A 20,348-nucleotide genomic window follows, 5' to 3' on the forward strand; every position below is an offset into this window, starting at 1 on the left:
CAGTTGTTATCATTGTTCTTACAGGATTAGCTTTTTTTTTCTACAAAAATTAATACTAAATATTGTAGTTCTCTAGCCACCAACAATGACACTGTCAGTTGTTATCAGATCAGTAGTACCTGGAAGGCTAAAAAGCTTTTTTTTTTTTTTTTTTTTCAAGTTCAGCAGTCCTTGAATTCTGCCTGCTGCCTTCTGCAGCTGCTGGGTGAAGCCAGTAATTCCCCTTCTGGAGGCTCTGTAGGTTATACTGGCTATGGCTATAGTAACAACCACTTTGAATCAACTGGAACAGATTTCTAAATCGAAGGATTTGGTGCTAAGAACCTGGCATCTATGCTGTACACATTTCAAAGGGTTTTACTCCAGCCGAGCTCTGATCTGATCTCAAGGATTGCAATTCAGTGGTGGCAACTGGACTGTATTAAGCAAGGATTTGAAGCACATATTCTGGTTTAGTTTCAGACCAAAGGAATTCAGTTTGTATGCTCCTACACTGCTTTGTGATGTGAACTAAAGTATGGTGAGGATGATTATGATACTTGTTTAAAAAAATACACTTCTGATCCAAAGTAAAAGACTACCGCCATTATTCCTTGATTATAGTACCTTATAGATGCCTTGTAATGAACTCAAAAACAAACAAACAAACAAACAAAAACAAACAAACAAACAAAAAAAAACAGTTTTTGCTTTGGTCACAGTGTTGGAAAAAAGCCTAGAAGACTGTTTTTCTACTTCTTTGGTCCCTCCTACATGTAACTAATCAAGACAGTCTGCTTTCTGTTCCCACATCCCCACCTGTAAGATGCATCAACCAGCACCGAGACCTCACACCAACCTCTTTACAATAGGAGATGCAAGGATGATTTTCCGGTCACAAAGAAGTGCTCAATAAACCTCTATGTCATGATGAATCTGCTTGGAGGACTGGATAAAAAGTGTGCTACCCAAAGAAAACATTACGAAGTGTTGGAATTGGCGTATGGTAACATGAAAGAGAGAAGGCACAGACAAAGTTAACCATTGCACACAGTTAACCAATGCAGCTAACTCTGCATTGTTATACAGCCCATATATATGTTTTTCTTATAGTTCATTCAGATTTTCAACCAGTTATCTAGTACAATAAAACAAGAAATAATAGATAGTTAAACAATAGGTGAACAACAGAGTGTGTGGAATTCTAAGTCAGAAGTTCTGACTATGTAAAGTAGCTAAATGGATTTTTAATACATGCTTTTTAATGGATTTTTAATACATGCTGAGACAATGGAAATAAGTGGGAAGTCTTCATGAAGGTTTTGTTTGTTTGTTTGTTGTTTTTTAATCTAATTGGCAAAATCTTTTCTATGGAGCTTATCTACTTTTGTGACCATGTTCTCTATAATGACAAACACCTTGCTTTATCATTGACTTCCTGTGTTCAGGCAATATACCTACCCCTTATTTTACATAAGGGTTTTGCTACGTGACTCTGTATTTTACTTTAAAGATGAAAAGCACTATGTGCCGTATCATACTTCTAAGACCGAGGTCCACAGTAGGAAGTAACTGAGTATTACTCGGATGAATTAATGAGGGATAGTGAAACTTATTTGAATAGGTGGTGTGAGTTTTCAGATATATAAGAAGAATGGCAGTCTTACATTATGAATTTCTTCTACAATTACCAGGACATATAACAGCCAAAAGTAACACATATCCTTTCTTGACACAGTCAGGGAACTGTGGATTCAAAGGATGTTGTTTCCATCCCATTTTAATCTGCAGGTAGTGTCCACTGACTAGAAGCTCTGTATTTGAGGAAAAGAAAGAAAACAGAATGAGAAGGTCTTTAGCTGGTTGATTCTAGTCAATTAGATTTTGCCCCATAGACCCACATGCTCCTGTGCTGGTAGTACAAGCAGTGACATGGAAAGACATCAGAAATCAATGTGGAGGTTGCTGCAGAAGTCCTGCAGTGACCCCTTGGATCTCTATCAGCAGGCAGATGGGCATCATCACAGAGCAAGCTGCACATTCCCTTGGACAGGCAGTGCCTCCTGGTGTCTGTAGGGCAGCACCATCACAGGTGGGCACTATTGAACCACAGGTAGTAATGGTAATCCTGCAGTCCTTATCCTGCTGCCTTGTTGCAGAATAAGGAACATTCACCAGGCGTTGTTTGCCCAGTGCAGATGGAAAGCTGCACCTGCTTTAGACTGCTTAGTAAAGCTGTATCTGGGGATAAGAACCCAGGAACAGACAGTAATGCTGGTGGACATACTGGAAAAAAAAAATAAGAGAAGTACAGGAGAGCTATAAAAAGTCCTATTTTGCTTGCAGGTGTTATTTATAAAGCCAAAGGAACTTAATTTCCAAATGCAATCTCAGCTAACTACAAAGAACCATAAAAATAATAAAAAACAGCTCTAGATGGACAGAGATTTTCGAGCATTTTTGATAGGCCGTTTTATACTTGGTTAGTTTTGTTGATCTGTGTTTCAGCACAGATGCTTTGATAATTTTGCTATCAGTATACTGCTCAGTGAACAACTGTGATTCATGGCTGCTTGTTGACATTTGGGTGAAACTTGACTGACTGTGGGTTTCAATGTGAACTTAAGTGATATGAATTAATTAAGTTATCTTACAAATTGCTGTCTTGTAGAGCATTTAGCAGTGCTTGTAGAGCTATTGTTAAAGAGCAGGAGGATATTCAAATGGTCTATTACCCTCAGATAGCAGATTGTTCCTTGCCCCATCTCAAACTTCCTGTGTTATCTCACACAAATTAGCTTCACTTTTTCACTTAAACTCATGAAAGGGGATAACACTGAAAAGCTATCTCCTTGGCTGACGAGGCACAAGTACCAATAAAGATAAGGGCTGTCAGATAAACCTGCAAGATAAGAGACCTTCATCCAAATCCAAAATGTTTCAAGTTGAAGACGTAAGTATTTCGAGTTAAGAAACTCCAATGTCTACAAACCCAGCAGGTGTCTAATGGAAATAAATGTAAGAAAGTGAAAATTACAACAGATACCAAATACAGGTGTTCTGTCTTCTTGCAGGGGAGCAAACCTGGCACAGGCTGCCCAGAGAAGCTGTGGATGCCCCATCCCTGGAGGTGTTCAAGGCCAGGCTGGACGGGGCTTTGGGCAGCCTGGTCTGGTGGGTGGTGTCCCTGCCGATGGCAGGGGGTTGAAACCAGGTGGTCTTTAAGGTCTCTTCTGACCCAAACCTTCCTATGATTTTATGAAATACAATGTTTGCTTTCATTAAGAGTTACCGAGAACATGAAACAAACCTTCAGCTTCCTCCCACTACTTAGCTACAGGGGAATTAGGACATTAAAAAGCACCCAGATAAAGCTTGGGTGTACACCATTTCATGAGCCACATCTGACATGTTTTCACACACGTGCGTTTTAAGGTAAGCACAAATGATGTTACCGTGCGAAGCAAACAGTGAGTTGCGTGCAGCCCTACAGTGGCTGGAGCTGGCCATGAAACATCACGCCGCTCGGGGAGACCACTCCAGGGATATTTTGCTCTCTTTCAGATGGCAGACTGTGAGACGTGGCTGGGAGAATTTTTCTCTTCACTCCGGAGGCCTGTGGCAACCCCAAACTATTGAGCGTGCAGGCAGAGAGCAGCTTACCAGGCCTAAGTAGTGCAAGGGGGTACCGAAGCCTCCCTGCACCCGGCCACCGCAGCAGTTGGGAACAGCTCAGCCCAGGTGTGATGGGCGAGGTCGATGGCATGGTTGCAGTTTAATAAAGCAAGGAGTCAAAAATCAGCGATATTGCTCATTAGCACAGAAAGCAACAGTCCTCAGATGCCCCCTTGTGATTCCTGGCTGCACTACTACAACACTTTCATTTTAAACACCTCTAAAAAAGGCATTCGGGGATGGAGGGGACTTGCAAGGGAAGAGCTTGCATGACCACGCTAATTTCTGTGTCCACTTGTCACCTGGGGAGCACTCAGTTCTTCCCAGGGCACTGTCCTGGGTGAGTACAGCTTACTTGTCCAGGTGATAAAACACACTTTATGAGTTGCAGGATTTCAAGTAAATTCGAAATATTCTTAGTGGAATCATTCCAATCTACAGAAAGCCTCTCAGCCCCTAAAATGTGTAAAAGATTTATTATGTTTTATGAAATGTCTGGATAGAAATTTATCTAAAAGTGTCTAGGAGTACAGCTACTTAGTGAATTAGCATCGTTAAATCCTACACTTACTCAGAGACAACTCAAAAATATTCAGTGCCCTCTTGTGGCTTGAAATATGAAAGAAGAAAAATTCATAAAAGAAACTACTGAAGTTTGAACAGTCTCACAACTGAGGCGGCACATAAATTGCACCTTCTGTGGCACTGCAGCTTCAACAGCTACCCTGGAGAAGGGCCTGGTGAAGGGCCTGGAGCACCTCTCCTGTGAAGAGAGGCTGGAAGTGCTCAGCCTGGAGAAGAGGAGGCCCAGGGGGAGCTCATCAGTGTCTGTCAATATGTGAAGGAAGGTGCCAAGAGGTCAGAGCCAGGCTCTGTTCAGTGGTGCCCAGTGCCAGGACAAGAGGCCATGGGCACAAACTGGCCCACAGGAGGCTCCCTCTGAACACCAGGCAGCACTGCTTTATGTGTGGGTGATGGAGCAATGGCACAGGTTGCCCAGAGAGGCTGCAGATCTCGTCTTTGGAGATCTTCCAAAGCCACCTGGACACGGGTCTGGGCACCCTGCTCTGGGTCCGTATTATTGTCTTTGGTCCGTACCTGCAGAAACACAAAATCCAGTTCAAGTTCTTTTGAAAAACAAGCGCCTGCTATGGGGAATGAGCTGGTCTGCATGAGATGCTTTGATTTTAAACTTAATCCTAATCTAAAAAGATATCACCACCTACCCCTCCCCCCCCCCCCCCCCCCCAAGGAGAACAATAAAGCAAATACTTTTAGCATGATGAGGGGACAGGACCGACAACTTTGAATATCAAATCTGACTGGTAAGACTTTCTGAGTCTTTCAAACTGCAAACACTTTTTGAGAAATAAAAGCTCCAGCCGTAGCAGTAAATGTAGCAGGCTAACTCTGGGAGGTATTGATGTCGAGTTTGCTAGATACTCTATTTACCCCTGAGGCAGACATCAGCCCCAGGATACTGAGGGTAGAGCCACAGGTACTTATAAAGTATACAGAATATGAGACAACGCTCAGTAGCTAAGTAATATAATCTTAGCTATTTAATTGTTGATTACTTTAAGAGACAGAAAGGAGAGTGGGAGGAATACTGACATGGGGAAAACTTCAGAGAGTTGCTGCAGGGAAAGACATAGAGGGAGTAAAAGAGAAAGAGAGACATCCAAGAACACAGAAAGAGAATATAAAGTAATAGTGAGGAATGCTTTTCCCAGTGACTAAGTGTTCCCACAAGTTTAAGCAAATTCATACGAACAGTATTTTGTCACTAAGCCCTGGGCAATGACCTGCAGCTTCATGGAGTTGAGGAACGCATCTTGAACGTATACAATTTCCTACAAAGATTTAAAATGGAATTAGGTGATTTCTGTGGAATGCATTTAATGGTGATGATTTTTTTTTTCTTTCAATCTCCTAACATCTTGGGGGGTGGGGAGTAAACATATGAATATTTATTTTAATTTTATTTTTTTTAAAGCTCTCTCCTGTCCACAGAAACAACGCTATAGGACTGGGAAAGGGGAGTGAGGGGGGGAAGTGTTAGAGACAGAACAATGCTGCTTGGGGAGGGAAAATGAAGAGGTAAAGAGTGGCCCTTTCCAGAGCAGCCTTACAGTTTAAGCACAGTAACACTCCAAAAAAAAAAAGTCAACCAGAGCCTGGTAATTCACTGGGAAGTGGCAATTTTAACACTATTGCAAAGCCTTTTTATAGTAGAGGCCCTGAATTTTGTCTTCTACATGTATTCAATTATACATGTAACAGGACATCGAAGAGCTTTTTAAAAGTGAGTTTAAACGTGTTCCATACTGACAAAAAACTATATAGCGTGTCTGTCCTTTCATTGCTAGTTTCCTACAATTCTAACAGAACCTTGAAGATGCTTTTCACAGAAATAGCAGAGGCTAGATGGGACCTCTGGAGGTCACCTGGTCTGGGCAGGGCCACCCAGAGCAGGGTGCCCAGGCCCATGTCCAGGTGGCTTTAGAAGATCTCCAAGGAGGAGATCCACAGCCTCTCTGGGCAACCTGTGCCAGTGCTCCATCACCCACACATAAAGCAGTGCTGCCTGGTGTTCAGAGGGGGCCTCCTGTGGGAGAGTCTGTGCCCATGGCCTCTTGTCCTGGCACTTTGGCACCTCCATTCAGGTATTTACAGACACTGATAAGACACTTAGGGGGGAGGCTCCCCCCTGAGCCTCCTCTTCTCCGGGCTGAGCAGTCCCACCCAGCTCTCTCAGCCTCTCCACACAGAAGTGCTCCAGGCCCTTCAGCACCTTCACAGCCCTTTGTTGGACTTTCCAGTATGTCTGTGTCTTGTACTGGGGAGCCCAGAACTGGACGAAGTGCTCCCTGTGTGGCCTCACCAGTGCTGAGAAGGGAAGGATCACCTCCCTCGACCCGCTGGCCAGGCGTTGCCTGATGCAGCTCAGGATACCGTTAGCCTTCTTTGCTGCAAGGGCGCATTGCTGGCTCCTGTTCAACTTGGTGTTCACCAGAAATCCCAGATCTTTTTGAGCAAAGTGTTTTCGAGGTTGGTGGCCACCAGCCTTTATGTGTGCAAGGGATGGTTCCCCCCACAGGTGCAGGACTTTACACCTCTGCTTGTTGAACTTAGAGGTTCCTATTGCAAGATATCCTTGTAGCTCTGCTTGTCTGCAATAAAACAACTTTGGCTGCAGGTTCTAGTGTCATTTCACAAAGTGCATAGCACTTACAAGGCCCAGCAAAGAGCATGTGCATTAAAGATCCATGAATTCATGTGTGTGTTTCGGCATAAAACACAGGATATTAAAAAATACTATAGAAATATTTATAGCACACTCGTGTTCAAATATCACTGGTCTCAACATCTGCAGAGGGGACTGAAAAATGCCTTCCAAGCACAGAATACATGCTAGCCCTGACGACCTGTCAGAAGACAACCTGGGTACACAACTGATCCCTTCTCTCCTCAGGAATGAAGTTCTGATTTAGGACTAGAGCAGGACAAGGAGGAGTTCTACAGAGCTCACTTATCCTATTATGAACGTGCTGCCAATGAGAGCTAAACACACTGGAGTACATTCTCTCTACATAATGAAATATACTTTGCTACAGTAAAAGAAAATTAAATGGAATCTCTAGCAAAGGGCTTATAACCAGATTTAGGTGGTACAATAATCTGTTTAGAGCTCACAAAACTACATTCTAAGGAGAACAAACAATAAACTAATAAAAACTAAAAGGTATGTATTTTGCCATATTCTATCATTCAAAATAAGATATTAATTCAAACGTCCTAACCATCTTATCATGTGTATGATCCTAGAATGTAAAAACACAAAAAATAACCAAGTTTTTCTGCTCAAAAATACAGGGGCAGAAGGATAAACCACCTGCATGCCACCAAGCTGGTCCAGTAAGTCAGCCAGCCCAAACCTATCAACGAGTCGTTCCTAAGAAAAACATTAACTCTTTTCAGTAAATCTACTTTCAGATAACAAGGTTTGCTATCAGTGCCAAGCGTTACGTACATCTTTCCTTCTTTTAGGAGGTTATTTTTCTGTTAACATCACATGGGACAGCAACATACTAATATGAGAGGGAGGAAAAGATGCATGAATAACAGTTTTGTCCAACCTATCATAATTTTTGCTTCGTGGAAATATCTTATGATGTGATTTAAGGTAGCTTGTCAGCTCATGAGAGGATCATGAGCCAAGGCCAAACTCATTAGTTCAAGCAACATGCTATGAAGGCATACGAATGACAATTAACTGAAGTTTAGAAAGCATCTGGAAAGGAAGAAGTAGTGCCAAAGGAAATGATCATCTTTATTATGCAACAAAGAGACAAATAGAAAATAAAATAACTTTAATCGAAAAAAAACAGAAGGTAAAATTCCAACATAATGTAGCATATTGAAACCATACACAAGGCAACATGAACATGAAAAACATTGTTCAACAGCAATGTCCCAGTAAAGGTTTTTTATGTTCTGAGTATAAGCATGACCTATTACAAATACACAGCTTTTTTGTGCACGTTTTAAGTTTCAGTGAGAAAGATCATGACCAGCAGCAGCATATTTAATTAGATCGTTCATTTTCATTAAACGCTTACCTAGTGAATGTACTGGATGCAATATCTTCATATTAGAAGTATAAAACATTAAGCAAGGCAACGCCTACCAGTACAGATCTTAGTATACACAAATAAAGAGGATAAACAGTTTGCAAGTTTTTTATATTGTGTTTGTAGCCTTTTGGTGCTTTAAAATGTGCATTTGAGTCTTTCAGCATTTAAACATGACCAAAATGCTACTTCAGCAACTCTGCACCGAGTGACAACTAATTATTGCTATAGAAAAACATGTTTTCCCAGAGTTTTAAAGTAGATGTAAATATATTTGCAATTCTCAAGGTTATGTTCAAGTAACAGAAATAACTAGTTCCAGTGTCCAAGAGGTGTTCTGAATCTGTATTGGCTACAGGCATTTTTTGCCAGATCAGATAAATATTTCACTGAATCTAAAAAAAGTTTAATATAACTATTAAATTCCTTAGAACATTTATGCAGCAATAAAAACCAAACACCACGGTCATTTTATCTTTAAAAATTACAACTTTAGTATCAGGCTACCTTGAAATTTCTTTCTGTTTAAGGACACTATTTCACAGCTAGCTTTATAGAGGAACAGAGAAAAAAAAAAATCTAAAACTTTTCAGTTAGATCACATTTGGAGTAAACCACACCAAAACAGTATGTGGTCAGAACAAGCACTAGAGCTTACAGAGTGAGAACACTCAGATAGGAATACGAAGGCAAACAAGAAAGGTGGAGCACCAGATCGAATTCTGGCCTTTTGTCAAAATATCATATCAAGACAGTAAAAAAATACCACTCATGTTTTATAAAAGGGATGTTAACTTTTAGATAGCTCTGAAATAGCTGATTTTAGCTGTATTTTAGCCAGCTATGATTCCTTCAGTGATGTTTTAGACTTTTTGAAAATAGAAGATAGAAATTTCAAGTTACAGTGTATTAGCGTTTTAATTCCAACACTCAACATACTATAACTAGGGTTCAGTTTTGAAACCCATTACATTGTAGAATGAGGCATTTCAACCTTAACAGTTTCAGAATAAGAAATGTTCTAGTATTTAAAGAATAATCAAAACCTTGGAGAGCAAATGGGAGAGAGGGTACAAGAAGCAGATTGTACTTCTGCTGCACTACTGATATTATTACATATAACTCATTAACTAGACCAGAAAAATTACTGGGTATGCTTTTCACCACATTTGCAGTACGCATTAAGAACAACAGTTTGCCAATGGATGATAGTAATGCAACATGAAGAGTCACTCCTAAAGGTACATATTCAGAACTCTCTCTGTCTGAATCTCAAAAAAAGTTATCTGTGCAGCTTTATTTCCCATTCCTCCCATCAGTATTAAATATCTGAACATTATTTAAAAAAATTGATTTTCTATTTAAATTCAAAATTGCCAAGGCAATTTTTTTTCTCTGATTTTAATAACTGTCTTGCTGGGGGTATGGTTATCTAGAATAGGAATATGTTGGTAATTATTTTAAAAGAAGCTTTTCTTCTCAACTGTTTTTTCAAGTCTTTGGATGCAGTAGGTGTTGAAGTTCTCATCAGTTTTACCAAAATAAACAAGTTCATTTCTGAGCACTGGTAGGTCTGAAGCCGATTAGTTCTCTACTTACACAGTCTCCCAAGAAAGGCAGGACAGAAGCAAACCCAATATATCAGGAGGACGGTCTTCAGGAATAGTTGGGAGTACAGAGAAAACTCTTCATCCAGTTTACTAAGTAAGTGTCCTACTTTAGTTATGCTCAAAAAGGGAAAACACAGATGTAATTATTCCCAGGCAATGGCATCATTCTTTCTCAGTGAAAGTGAAAGAAACCTCCTCTGCACTGCTGATCTACGCAAAACAAGTATTCTGATTTCTTACATTGGCATTATTTTCATTTACATAGCAATGGTAAAAAACAAACCACAACATCAAATAAAACTTTGTCCTTAGGCAGGAAGAAGAAAAAATTATTATCTCACAGCTATCTTAGTAGATGAAAAATTAACTTAAAAAAAATTCAACAGTGCAACAGAGCATCTTTGCATCGCTTTCCAACATGCTGTTTTCAAATTGTTACTGGTCAGTTAAAATATCTGTCATTAACATAAGAAACTGTGTAATTAACAGAGTAGTAAAAGTTAAAGACAATCATGACAACTGTGAGATGTTCCAAAAAGGTCCCTAATTCCACAGGGACAGATCTCAGTAAAAATGTCTAGTTTGAGTTTTAGTAAAATCACTTACGAAAAGTCCTTATCGGCGTGGAAAAATTAAGCCTGAAAACTAGTTACTGGATTCTATTTTTATTAATATATGCTTCAGATTACCAACAGAATTAATGCATTTTTTTTCTCTCAGTCAGTAAGATGAAGGGGGCCTATACTTTAAAAGTTCACATGACAGGATTCTTGAACTGCGTTTTGGTATTGGGCTTCTTCATCAAGCTGAAGATTCTAAACAAAATGAAAACATCATCAAAATACTCAAATATTCAAATACTCAAGATGCACCAGAGTCTTTACTTTAATCATTCGTTTTCCACAGTTTAACACAGGAATTGGCATGTGATACTTGGTGGTGCTTGACTGTTTATGTTGCACAGTACCTTTTATTTAATCAAGTAAGTACAAGATCCACAAGACAGGAGAAGAATCAGATGATTGGGACAAGGCTCATTAAACAGAAGGGTCCATCTTCTTTTCCTGGCTCAATTACATTGCAGAAGAGTCAGCTCAGGAAAGCTGACTGTGTCATACAATTCTTATACCAGGGTTTCCAACAAGCAATAACCTTCTCCATTAATAAACACTAAATGTGATCCCCAGACAACAGTAGTCACAGGTTGTGAAGAATATACTGCTTAAATTGAGAAAGCAAACCTGTATCACAAAAGATGGGTGGTTAACCCTGCTACTTTTGGAGAGCTGTATTCCAAGATGTTAATATGCCAGAGTAATACACCTTTTTAGTGCAATTCTGGCAGCTTCCTCAAATCATAATTCCAACCACCAGTTCTATATCCTCAAACAAGCAAGATGCACTCATGTTGAAGAGCCCAGTCCCAAGTCAATCTCTCCAAGCTCTTCTTATCTTTGTCACAGATCACTCAACACAAAGAACATACCTTATCTTTGTGTTCATTAACCTGTGAGGGTGCCTATGCCTCAACTACTATGTTTATCCCACACAAGGCTAAAGCAGTGCACCCCAAAGTCTGTTAAATACTCTAGAAACTACAGCTTGAACTCTCCAGAGACCTGATCCCACATGGAGGACTCATCTGGCTGGCTTGACTTACTATCAGCCCAGTGACTAACAATCTGCTTATGTAGTTTTGCAACTACTCCAAGGCCCCTTACTCCAAGTGAGCCCTGAAAGAAGGCAACCAGACCAGTGATTTAATGTCACGTCTCTTTTTCATGATGCAGCCCCTCTCACAACATATTGGAAGAGAGGCTGTAGCAGCACAGCAGCTTGTAAAGCTGCACTTTTAAGTCCTGAGAACAATGGTTTAGCCACTGCTGCCACAATAGCTACAAAATGTCAATAAAACAGAGTAGCATCTATGATTCCCTCAGAAGCAAGAGACTGTTTTAAAAGAACAAATAGTTCAGACTGAGAACACTAAGCTAAACACTTAAGTGACCAGTTTGGAGCATAGCTTAACTGTTGACAACACCTACTCCCAATAGCATTCCATGCAGACAGCACAAAGTTAACAACAGACAGGCCTATTTCAGACTTCTGCCCAGAGCAGCAGCATAGTGTGTTACTGCTCTTAAGAAATTTAATTGACATTTGTATTTCTAGAGAAAAAAAAAAAAAAAAAAGTTACTATTTGTTCCCAGACATATCAAAGCCAAGAAAGCTTACCACAAATTCTCCATAGTCAAACTGGTGTCTCAGATTTAGATGGCTAACAAGATTTCTGGTGACCTGGTTAGCATCTGCCCAAGGAAGAGATACACAAATAGGACAGATCTGAATTTGGAAGAAAAAGAGAAGAGTTAAAAAAAAAAAAAAAGTTACTGGTAATGCAGAATGCATTAAAAACATGTTCTATAGGAATAACTAGACTATTACTCATCCACTATCAAAATACAGTAAAATTGTTTACAGAAAATATAGTTTGATGTGATCCTTTCCTCAATAGTGTAACATTCAAAAATTAAATTTCAGCTTGCCAAATTTGTTAGTGTTTCTCTAAGAAGTGAAGGGTTATTACTTCTGTCTGTCACTCCCTTCGCCAATTTCCATTACTTTCTTTACTAAATTTTAAGCAATCACTGAATCCTACTTATGCTTTGGAAGGATTTTCATAGGGCTGAGATGATCAAGTAAGTGAGAAGAAAAAACAACAGTTCCTAAACAGATGAGAAGACTGGAAAACCAAACAGATTTTTCTCCTCCACTCCTTCTGATAACCTAAGTAACCTTAGATTACTTCCCAAGTAACTGTAGGTTTCACATGAAACAATAACTATGTTACAAATGAGATTCTGTAAAAACAGATCTGAATTACTAAGTGAAAAGGAACTAATGTCAAGCTTAGAAGCTGAGTTTGTTTCAACTTGAGATAAATGAGACAATCATGTGAGAAATGTCTTAAAAATGACCAGAAGATGGCCAAGTGTTTTGAGTTTAAACACACTGCAGTAAAATACAGTGTTTTTCTGAAGACTACAGCAACCTGTGTAGATATAGACTAGTTACTGCACACTTAAATTAATTTTCACATAATTAAAATGAAAGTAGCAAAGTATTAAAGCATTAAACATAGGTAAAAATACATTTTAAAAGGAGGGGGGGTGATTACTTACAACAGGAACTATCTGATAAAGATGTCTATTATTACAGTGATCCAACAAGCGCTGCCTGGTAAAATTGGCTTCCTGACACAGGGGGCATTTGAAGGTTGGATGTCCACTGTAAACAAAAATACACAGCATTAAACAGCAAAAAAAAATGTTTTGGAAATAGTGTTATGAAAAGCTTAACTCATCTGTTATAAGAACTTGGGAAAATAATGACAAATCAACAACAAAAAAACGCCATTAATAACATAACTGTGGACCTAACAGTGCTCCACTTCCAAACTGCAAACGTAAATCAAATTTATTACTTGTACATCTATATGCATTCTTTTGAAACTTGGACTTCAGAAAATACATTTTATTTTATTTTTTTTTCATTGCAACTGCATCCTGTTCTTACTGGTAATATCTTTTAGTTCAAATCCTTCAGGAAAGTACTGAAAAATTCCAGTATATGGATGCAAATGAAGAAGAAACAAAAGATTTTTGATTTTTTTTTTCTGTAGCTTATTTTTTTAGTTAGTAGAAGCTTACACTGATTGTATGGATCTGTTGTAATATTAACTATCAAAAAAAAAAAGCAGCCTACCTTGTATCTCCTTGAAGTATTTGATTATTAGCCATCCCTCCGTTATCAGATATTGAATCATTCCTGCTACTTTATATGAAATTAAAAAAAAAAAAGTTAGGTTATTATTGTCCTCCACTATCAAGATTTCTTAAAATTTAGTAATAGCATAGTAATATATAGTTATATATTAATTTATTATATGCAGTTATATACTTATTACTATATTTATATATTTATTACCACATAGTATTAATAATATTTATTTATTTATTATGTATTTATTACGTATTGACTACTAGGTAGTAATAAATATATACGTGGTAATATACAGTTATATATATTTAGTAATATATATATATATATCCATATCCATATACATCCATGTATAGTCCCATGAATTTCAAGGCAAAACACACAATGGCACATATGTTAACTTCCACAACTTTTCTTTTGGATCAAAGCATGTCTCAGTATCTAGTTACCATGGTGACCCTTAGTGGACTACCATATAATTTTATAGGAAATTGGTATACCATAAAATAAGCATTTAGTCAACATGAATGGTAGTGGAGTTTACAGCTACATAACTCAAAAGGCATTTTGAACTATAACAGCATAAGACAGATAGCATTTTATAAGTTTTTTGACTTATGGCTATGTAAATAATCATTTAACTATCACGTGTTTGTCCAAGTCATTTAAAATTTTCAACTACAGCAAGAAAAATTTCCTCATGTGGTGCACAATATCAATTTCCTAAAATAAGAGTGACAAACAGGAACATTTTATAAAGTACATTTAACCATATATGCACCTCAAGTTATGCCAGAAGAAGCTGCTCAGATATACTGACCACCCTAAGAACATGAATATTTATGATCACAAATCTGGTCGCAGTACATTTTTCGTACTTCTATAATGTTACAGGCAAAGGTATTCTACAGTGGCATAATCAATAATTGTATAACAGTATCCAGAAGCTACAGTTAAACATTGCTACAACTAGTTCTGGTAACAGTTTGAACTTCTGCTTTCAGTATACTGGTGGATTGAAAACCAAACACACAGAAGTTCAGTGTGCTAAAAAGAGGATGTCAATACACACAGTAAATAAAGCACAAGCTACATGCAATAAAAACTCCATGAAACTAGTATGTAAAAACGGTCTTCAAAAAACCTCCCTCCCACTGTCCCTTCTCCCCCCCCCCCCAAAAAAAAAAAAAAAAAGCGCATCAGTCAGAAGGTATGAGGAAGAAAGCTCTTTAGCTTTACTGTCTGAAAGCAAAGTGGTAAATGGCATTTGATTTTATGGTGTATAACATGCTGGCATTCCTTATACCTCTCATAAGAGATCAGTTCAAAACAAATTCAACCTGAAAACAAAAGCTTGCACAGTAGTGTTTTGAAACAGGATAACCACTAAAACAGGCTTATGAAAAGGGAGGGGGGAATAAAAGAAGGGAACTTCCTTGGGGCTAGATATTATCAGATCTGTTGCAAAGCAAGCTGCTCAAATGCTGTCAAAGCAAGGAAAGTAAGTTGGAAATACTACATGTTTTTGTTGTTTGTTTTTTTTTTTTTAAAGAGCCCCTAGAAGACATTCCAAGCCATCATGTAGAAAGGTTTTCTCCTGTGTGCTGAGTAAAGAAAAACATCTGGAAAAACTGTAATTTTTTGAAGTGTAATATAACAGAAAATAATTATTACTAAAAGAAAACATGTCCTGGGGAAAAAAAAAAAAAATTCCTTTGGGGGGAAGAAAGATGCATAGTTATACATAAAATACCCTGATTACCTGTTCCCTGTTGAATCTTGGGAAATCTGTAAGTTTGGAATAATAGAAGAAACACCATATTCATCCTGATACTTCTTACACGTTTTATAATGCTGTCTCATCCATGAAAATCTAACCTGTAAATGAAATGCCAAATTATTCATATTATACTGAATAATCCAGGGACAGAAGGAAGAGAATTCTGCCAACAGAAAGCAATGCATGCAGGGATTATTTAGACATGATATGCAGCAAGAACTCTTAACTTGTGCCTCCCCTCTCAGGATGAACATTTTCCTCCCTCGCATAAGATCTTCAACTCCTTTTTTTCCTATAGAGCTTCTATCACTGTGAGACTGGAGAATGTTTCCACTCCCCAAACCCTCTACAGCCAGACAACTGAGAAAGCTCTCTCAGGAGTGCAAGATGTGAGTGAACTCCACTTGACTGAAACAAAAGCATGGGAACTACACCTCTCACATCCAAGATCAATTACTGATGAGCCACTGTAGGGAGGGGCCCTGAGGATGTCAGCACCACCGCTCCTTGTCTTCTCTGGACCACTGTTACTCTATTCAGAGCGAAATCTTTTTGCATTAGGTGTGTTCTGACAATATACAAGTTTTCTACTTAAGAAGAAAGAAAAAAAAACACAACATAAATGGAGGTAGATGAACAACAGCTTATAGCTGCCTATCCACTTTAGATGCAAGTAAGACAGTAATGAATTGCCTAGATTTTATCAGAACAAAGCTGCACTGGATATGGCCTAAATCAGAATCTCAGGTCCAGCAGCACTCTCAGAAATGCTTACAGGTTTACAAGCTGAACAAGACCACATCTCATGAGCCTGTGCCTAAATTTCATTAAAATTCTTCTGAAGATCTGCTTCATTCTTCCTCTTGATTTACCAACTTGTTACTGTTTTTTTCTCCCAGTTGTTCCATCTGGACATATCAGGTGGAACAAAGCAAAAAGCCCACCTTTGCATACTGGCAGACCCAAGTCCCAGCTGAAACCCAACTAACATAAAGACTACCTGGATCGGGTGAAATCTGATGTAAATAAAATGGGTCACTAAAATCCTGGATCCGGTTATAGCAGAAGGCAGATTATTCTAGATTTCAGTGGGGTCAGGATTTCACCCAAAGTTCTGATGATAATGCCCCCATCACAAAATAAACGGACTAATGTTCTGTGGTGCAGGGAGAAACATCCACATGATTGTATGTTATGTACAGAATTAAATTACAAACAAAAAACACAACTTGATTAAGTTTTGAAGTAACCCTATGCACTTTCATTTCCCTACTGAAAGTGTCTGAGGTTTTCCATACATTTCTAACTTTCATTTTCAGTCACCTAACTTTTATTTTGCCAGTTTTATAGCTATATCCAGTTTTCTCATTGTTTTGGAGGAAAAACTGGCACCCCACTCAGAAAGTCACTGTAGACAATACAAGATCTTCTTTCAGTTTACATGTTAAGCATACCTAACAGGTAGCTAATGGTAGGCATCGCGTGCCTCATGTACACAAGCCAAATAAAACTAAGTCCAAACTACTACAGGCTTTTTTTTTTTTTTAGCTCCCAGACATGAAAAGCACACAGTACAAGTGTGTCTGTTTAAAAATAAGAACAAGGTTATTCAACTTTTTGTAAAGTTTTACTCTACCTGCTTCTCACAGCATCTACAGCCCCCAGAAGCTTTCTTCATATTGTTTTCAACATCTAGAGCCCTTTTGGGATAAGATCTTTCTTTTTTAGTCACACTCCCCCGGCAGAGAGGACAATGTGTTCCACTTTCTCTGATAGCTGTCAAGAAGCACTTCCTGCAAAATCTAAATTGAAAAGTTACCACAAACACAGATTAGCAAAGTGAAAAAAGTTAGATATTTGTCCTTCAGAAGACATGAGTGATTATTAGCAAAAAAAGCGATACATCGCAGACTACTGAACAAAAATCTTTAGAAGATAGACATAAGAAAAATGAACAGTGCTTACAAAGAAGTATATGGAAATTAGGGGAAGCTGGCAATGAATTTCAGGTAAAGATCTTACTATTTTCTGTCTAGTGCTCCCGAGCTGTACACTGGATTGATCATTAATGAGATATTAAATGGTGCAGCAGGCACGTGACACTGGAAAATCTTATCAGAGTTAATTCCTGTTTATTGTCCTTAAGTGGAGCCAAAAACACCGCCAAGCCTCGTTTCTGTAGTTTTCCCAAAGATTTCAGTTCGTTCACTTCTGCGTTTTTCCTCAGGCTTCTTCGCGAAGCCTTGTACACCAACTATCAAGGGTATCTTGCCTTTCTACTGTATGTAACCTGTATGGTTAGTAGAGGAGTAAATTGTGATTAAACGTTCCTCTAGGAAGGCATGGATTTCCACTAGGAACGGACGAAGGGAAAGAGGGAATAGCTGACCCACGCTCCCGTTGGGAAAGTGAACGGGGGGCGGCACAAACAAAGCCCAGAAGTGCTGGGGACACCTCAGCAGGAGCCAGCCTCGCACCGAGCCCTTGTCAACCTGCCCTACCTCGGGGCGCTGCCTGAAAACCGGGCTGGAGGTGGGGGGGGGGGGAGGGAAAGAAGGAGGGCAGGGAAATAAAGCGCGGCGATACCCACACATGCTGGCAGTTGGCGGTCCTCACGGGCGTTTTGAACACCTCCTGGCACACGGGACAGTAGAAATCATCCTCGTCGAAGCGCTGCGCGGCCGCCTCCCCGGCCATGGCGAGGCGCCGGGGCCTCGCAGCGCGCTGCGGGGGGGGCCAGGAGCCAGCACCCCCCGACCCCCCGCGGCGCCCCCCGCGGGGCCACCAGAAGATGGCGGGCGGGCACCTGGCGCCAGGTGGGCGGCGGCGGAACGGGGACGGGAACGGGGACGGGGACAGGGACGGGCCCGGCACGGCCCGGGCCCGGCTCGGGAAGCGCCGCCGCCGCCGCCGCCGCCGCCCCTCAGCGCTCGCTGCCCGCCCCCCGGCCGCGCCGCTCCCCGTCGCTGCCCGCGCTGCAGCCGCCGCCCTCGCCCTCGCCCTCGCCCCCGCCGCGCAGCCTGCGGGCGGCTCAGCCGCGGCTCCCCCGGCCGGGCTCCACGCTGCGCCCAGGCCCCGCTGCTGCCGCCGCCGCCGCCGCCACCACGGCTTCGCCCGGGGGACAGGGGCGGGACCGGGGCCTGGGGCGGGCCTGGGTTTCCATGGCGATCGCCTCCCGGCCCGGCGGGACTCTTGTGACACGGCGGGGCCGCCTCGCCTCGCCCCGCTCCGCTCCGCTCCGCCCGGCACGGCACGGCACGGCACGGCCGCCCCTTCACCCTTCACCTCTCGCCCCGCGCTTCCCTGCCCCGGGCTTGGGGACGGTGCCCATGTCCCCAGGGAGTACGGCTCCCCCCCCGCCTTGTGCCCGGGCTGTGGTGGCGAGGGGCGGCTCGGGGCCGCTGCCCCCGGCCGCGGGGCTGTGCCCGCCGCCAGGGGGCTCCGCCGGGCCCCGCTGTGGCCGTGGGTTTGGGCCCCTGGGGTGCTGCGAGCTTCATGTCCTCACCCCTGTTTTGAGTACGGTGCGGCTGCAAACAGCGGTGTGGAAAAGCATGAAGCGAATGCTGGCCCCCCAAGTAGCGAGGGGAAGCGCTGCAGGTCTTGTATGGGCACCCTGAGTCTCCGGGAGATAATAAAAACCCACAGCCAACCCAGCTAAGTGCAGACATTTCATCCATGTCATAACATTCAGGAGCTTCAATTATTAACTAGGTGAACGCTTTCCAGTTATGCTGACTAGCACTAATAAATTTGGGACTTTGCGTTAGGAAACTCTTGAGGTATTGAATGTTCTGCAGCTGGTTCAGCATTGTATATTGACAAAGCTGGCTTTTGCTAATACCTCTGCCTAATGAAACCCGTAGCCTACGCAAAACAAAAACTATGCGTGTGCCCTTTGCTCTGCTGTAAGGCATTGCTGGTGGAACACACTGCCTAGTGCTGAGGTGACTGCGCCAGCAGCATCAGCTGCAGAACAAGGTTCAGAAGATGGCCTATAGAGGTGGCCCCATGCGACCTCACACAGGCTATTCAGGAATGCACCTGACCCCTCACTGTGGCCATCTGGATGTCATCCAGCACAAGAAACACATCAGCTCTTTAGTTTTGAGCAAGAAAGACCATCAGGATAACCCAAAATTAGTTACTTTCTGTGATACTTTACTTCGTGTATGGAGTGCTTTCCATATACACATACCCATCATCATCAAAAAAATAAAAATGCTGTGTTATGTCTAAGAATTAATATCTTGTGATAGGAAAAAAATAAATGGCAAGTACAAAATAAAATAAAATAAAATAAAAACACTATAGATTTACTAACACCAGCAGTATTTCTATGTGTAGTTTTACTGGCATTAGTAATATTTAGGTCACAATTTCTACTTACTGAATCATACTGACAGAAACTTCTAGCAGTAAGCCAGCAGTATGACTGCACGCTTTTATTCCACAATAACAAGTTGTAAGAATATAATTATAGTGATACAACTATGCCAACAAATTACTCTGTATTGAGAAGACTTTGGACCTGCTAAGCCCATCTAGCATTGACCTCCTCTGAAACATAAACCTCCTCTTGGCAGATAAAAAGCAAACAAAATGCTGGCAATGCTTTAAAAAGAAACAGATTCATAGAGATTGTATTTGTTTGAGAATATATTAATTTGTAGATATTATATTAATTTGTAATAAAACTAAGATTCAGGTTGGGCCTGGTCTCTCTGGGCTGAAGATAAATGTTTCCTTCACCTTCATGTTCCTTTTCTCCTTGGGACTGCAGCTGTCTCTACCACAAGTAGATGTCTAGAAGAAATTGCTAGTTAGGAGCTCTCTCTAGCCCGTGATTAAATTTTTAGGGAAGAGAAAGTACAAAATACTAAGCCTTGTGGT

The 20,348-nt window shown here is 40.8% G+C and overlaps 1 protein-coding gene across 1 annotated transcript; it reads right to left on the reverse strand.

Annotated features, from left to right (window-relative positions):
• Window positions 1-7,966: 7,966 nt before the first annotated feature.
• Window positions 7,967-18,817, reverse strand: RNF138 (ring finger protein 138). Its single transcript, XM_084507577.1, has 7 exons — window positions 18,049-18,817; window positions 17,095-17,260; window positions 15,441-15,556; window positions 13,664-13,732; window positions 13,081-13,186; window positions 12,134-12,241; window positions 7,967-10,713 (listed from the first exon to the last, which is right to left on the reverse strand). The coding sequence occupies exons 1-7, from the start codon at window positions 18,153-18,155 to the stop codon at window positions 10,645-10,647; spliced, it is 741 nt and encodes a 246-aa protein (XP_084363703.1). The 5' UTR covers window positions 18,156-18,817; the 3' UTR covers window positions 7,967-10,644.
• Between the last annotated feature and the right edge of the window lie 1,531 nt (window positions 18,818-20,348).

Source organism: Aythya ferina (genome assembly GCF_964211825.1).
Source record: "Aythya ferina genome assembly, chromosome: 2".
In the NCBI taxonomy this organism is placed as follows: Eukaryota; Metazoa; Chordata; class Aves; order Anseriformes; family Anatidae; genus Aythya; species Aythya ferina.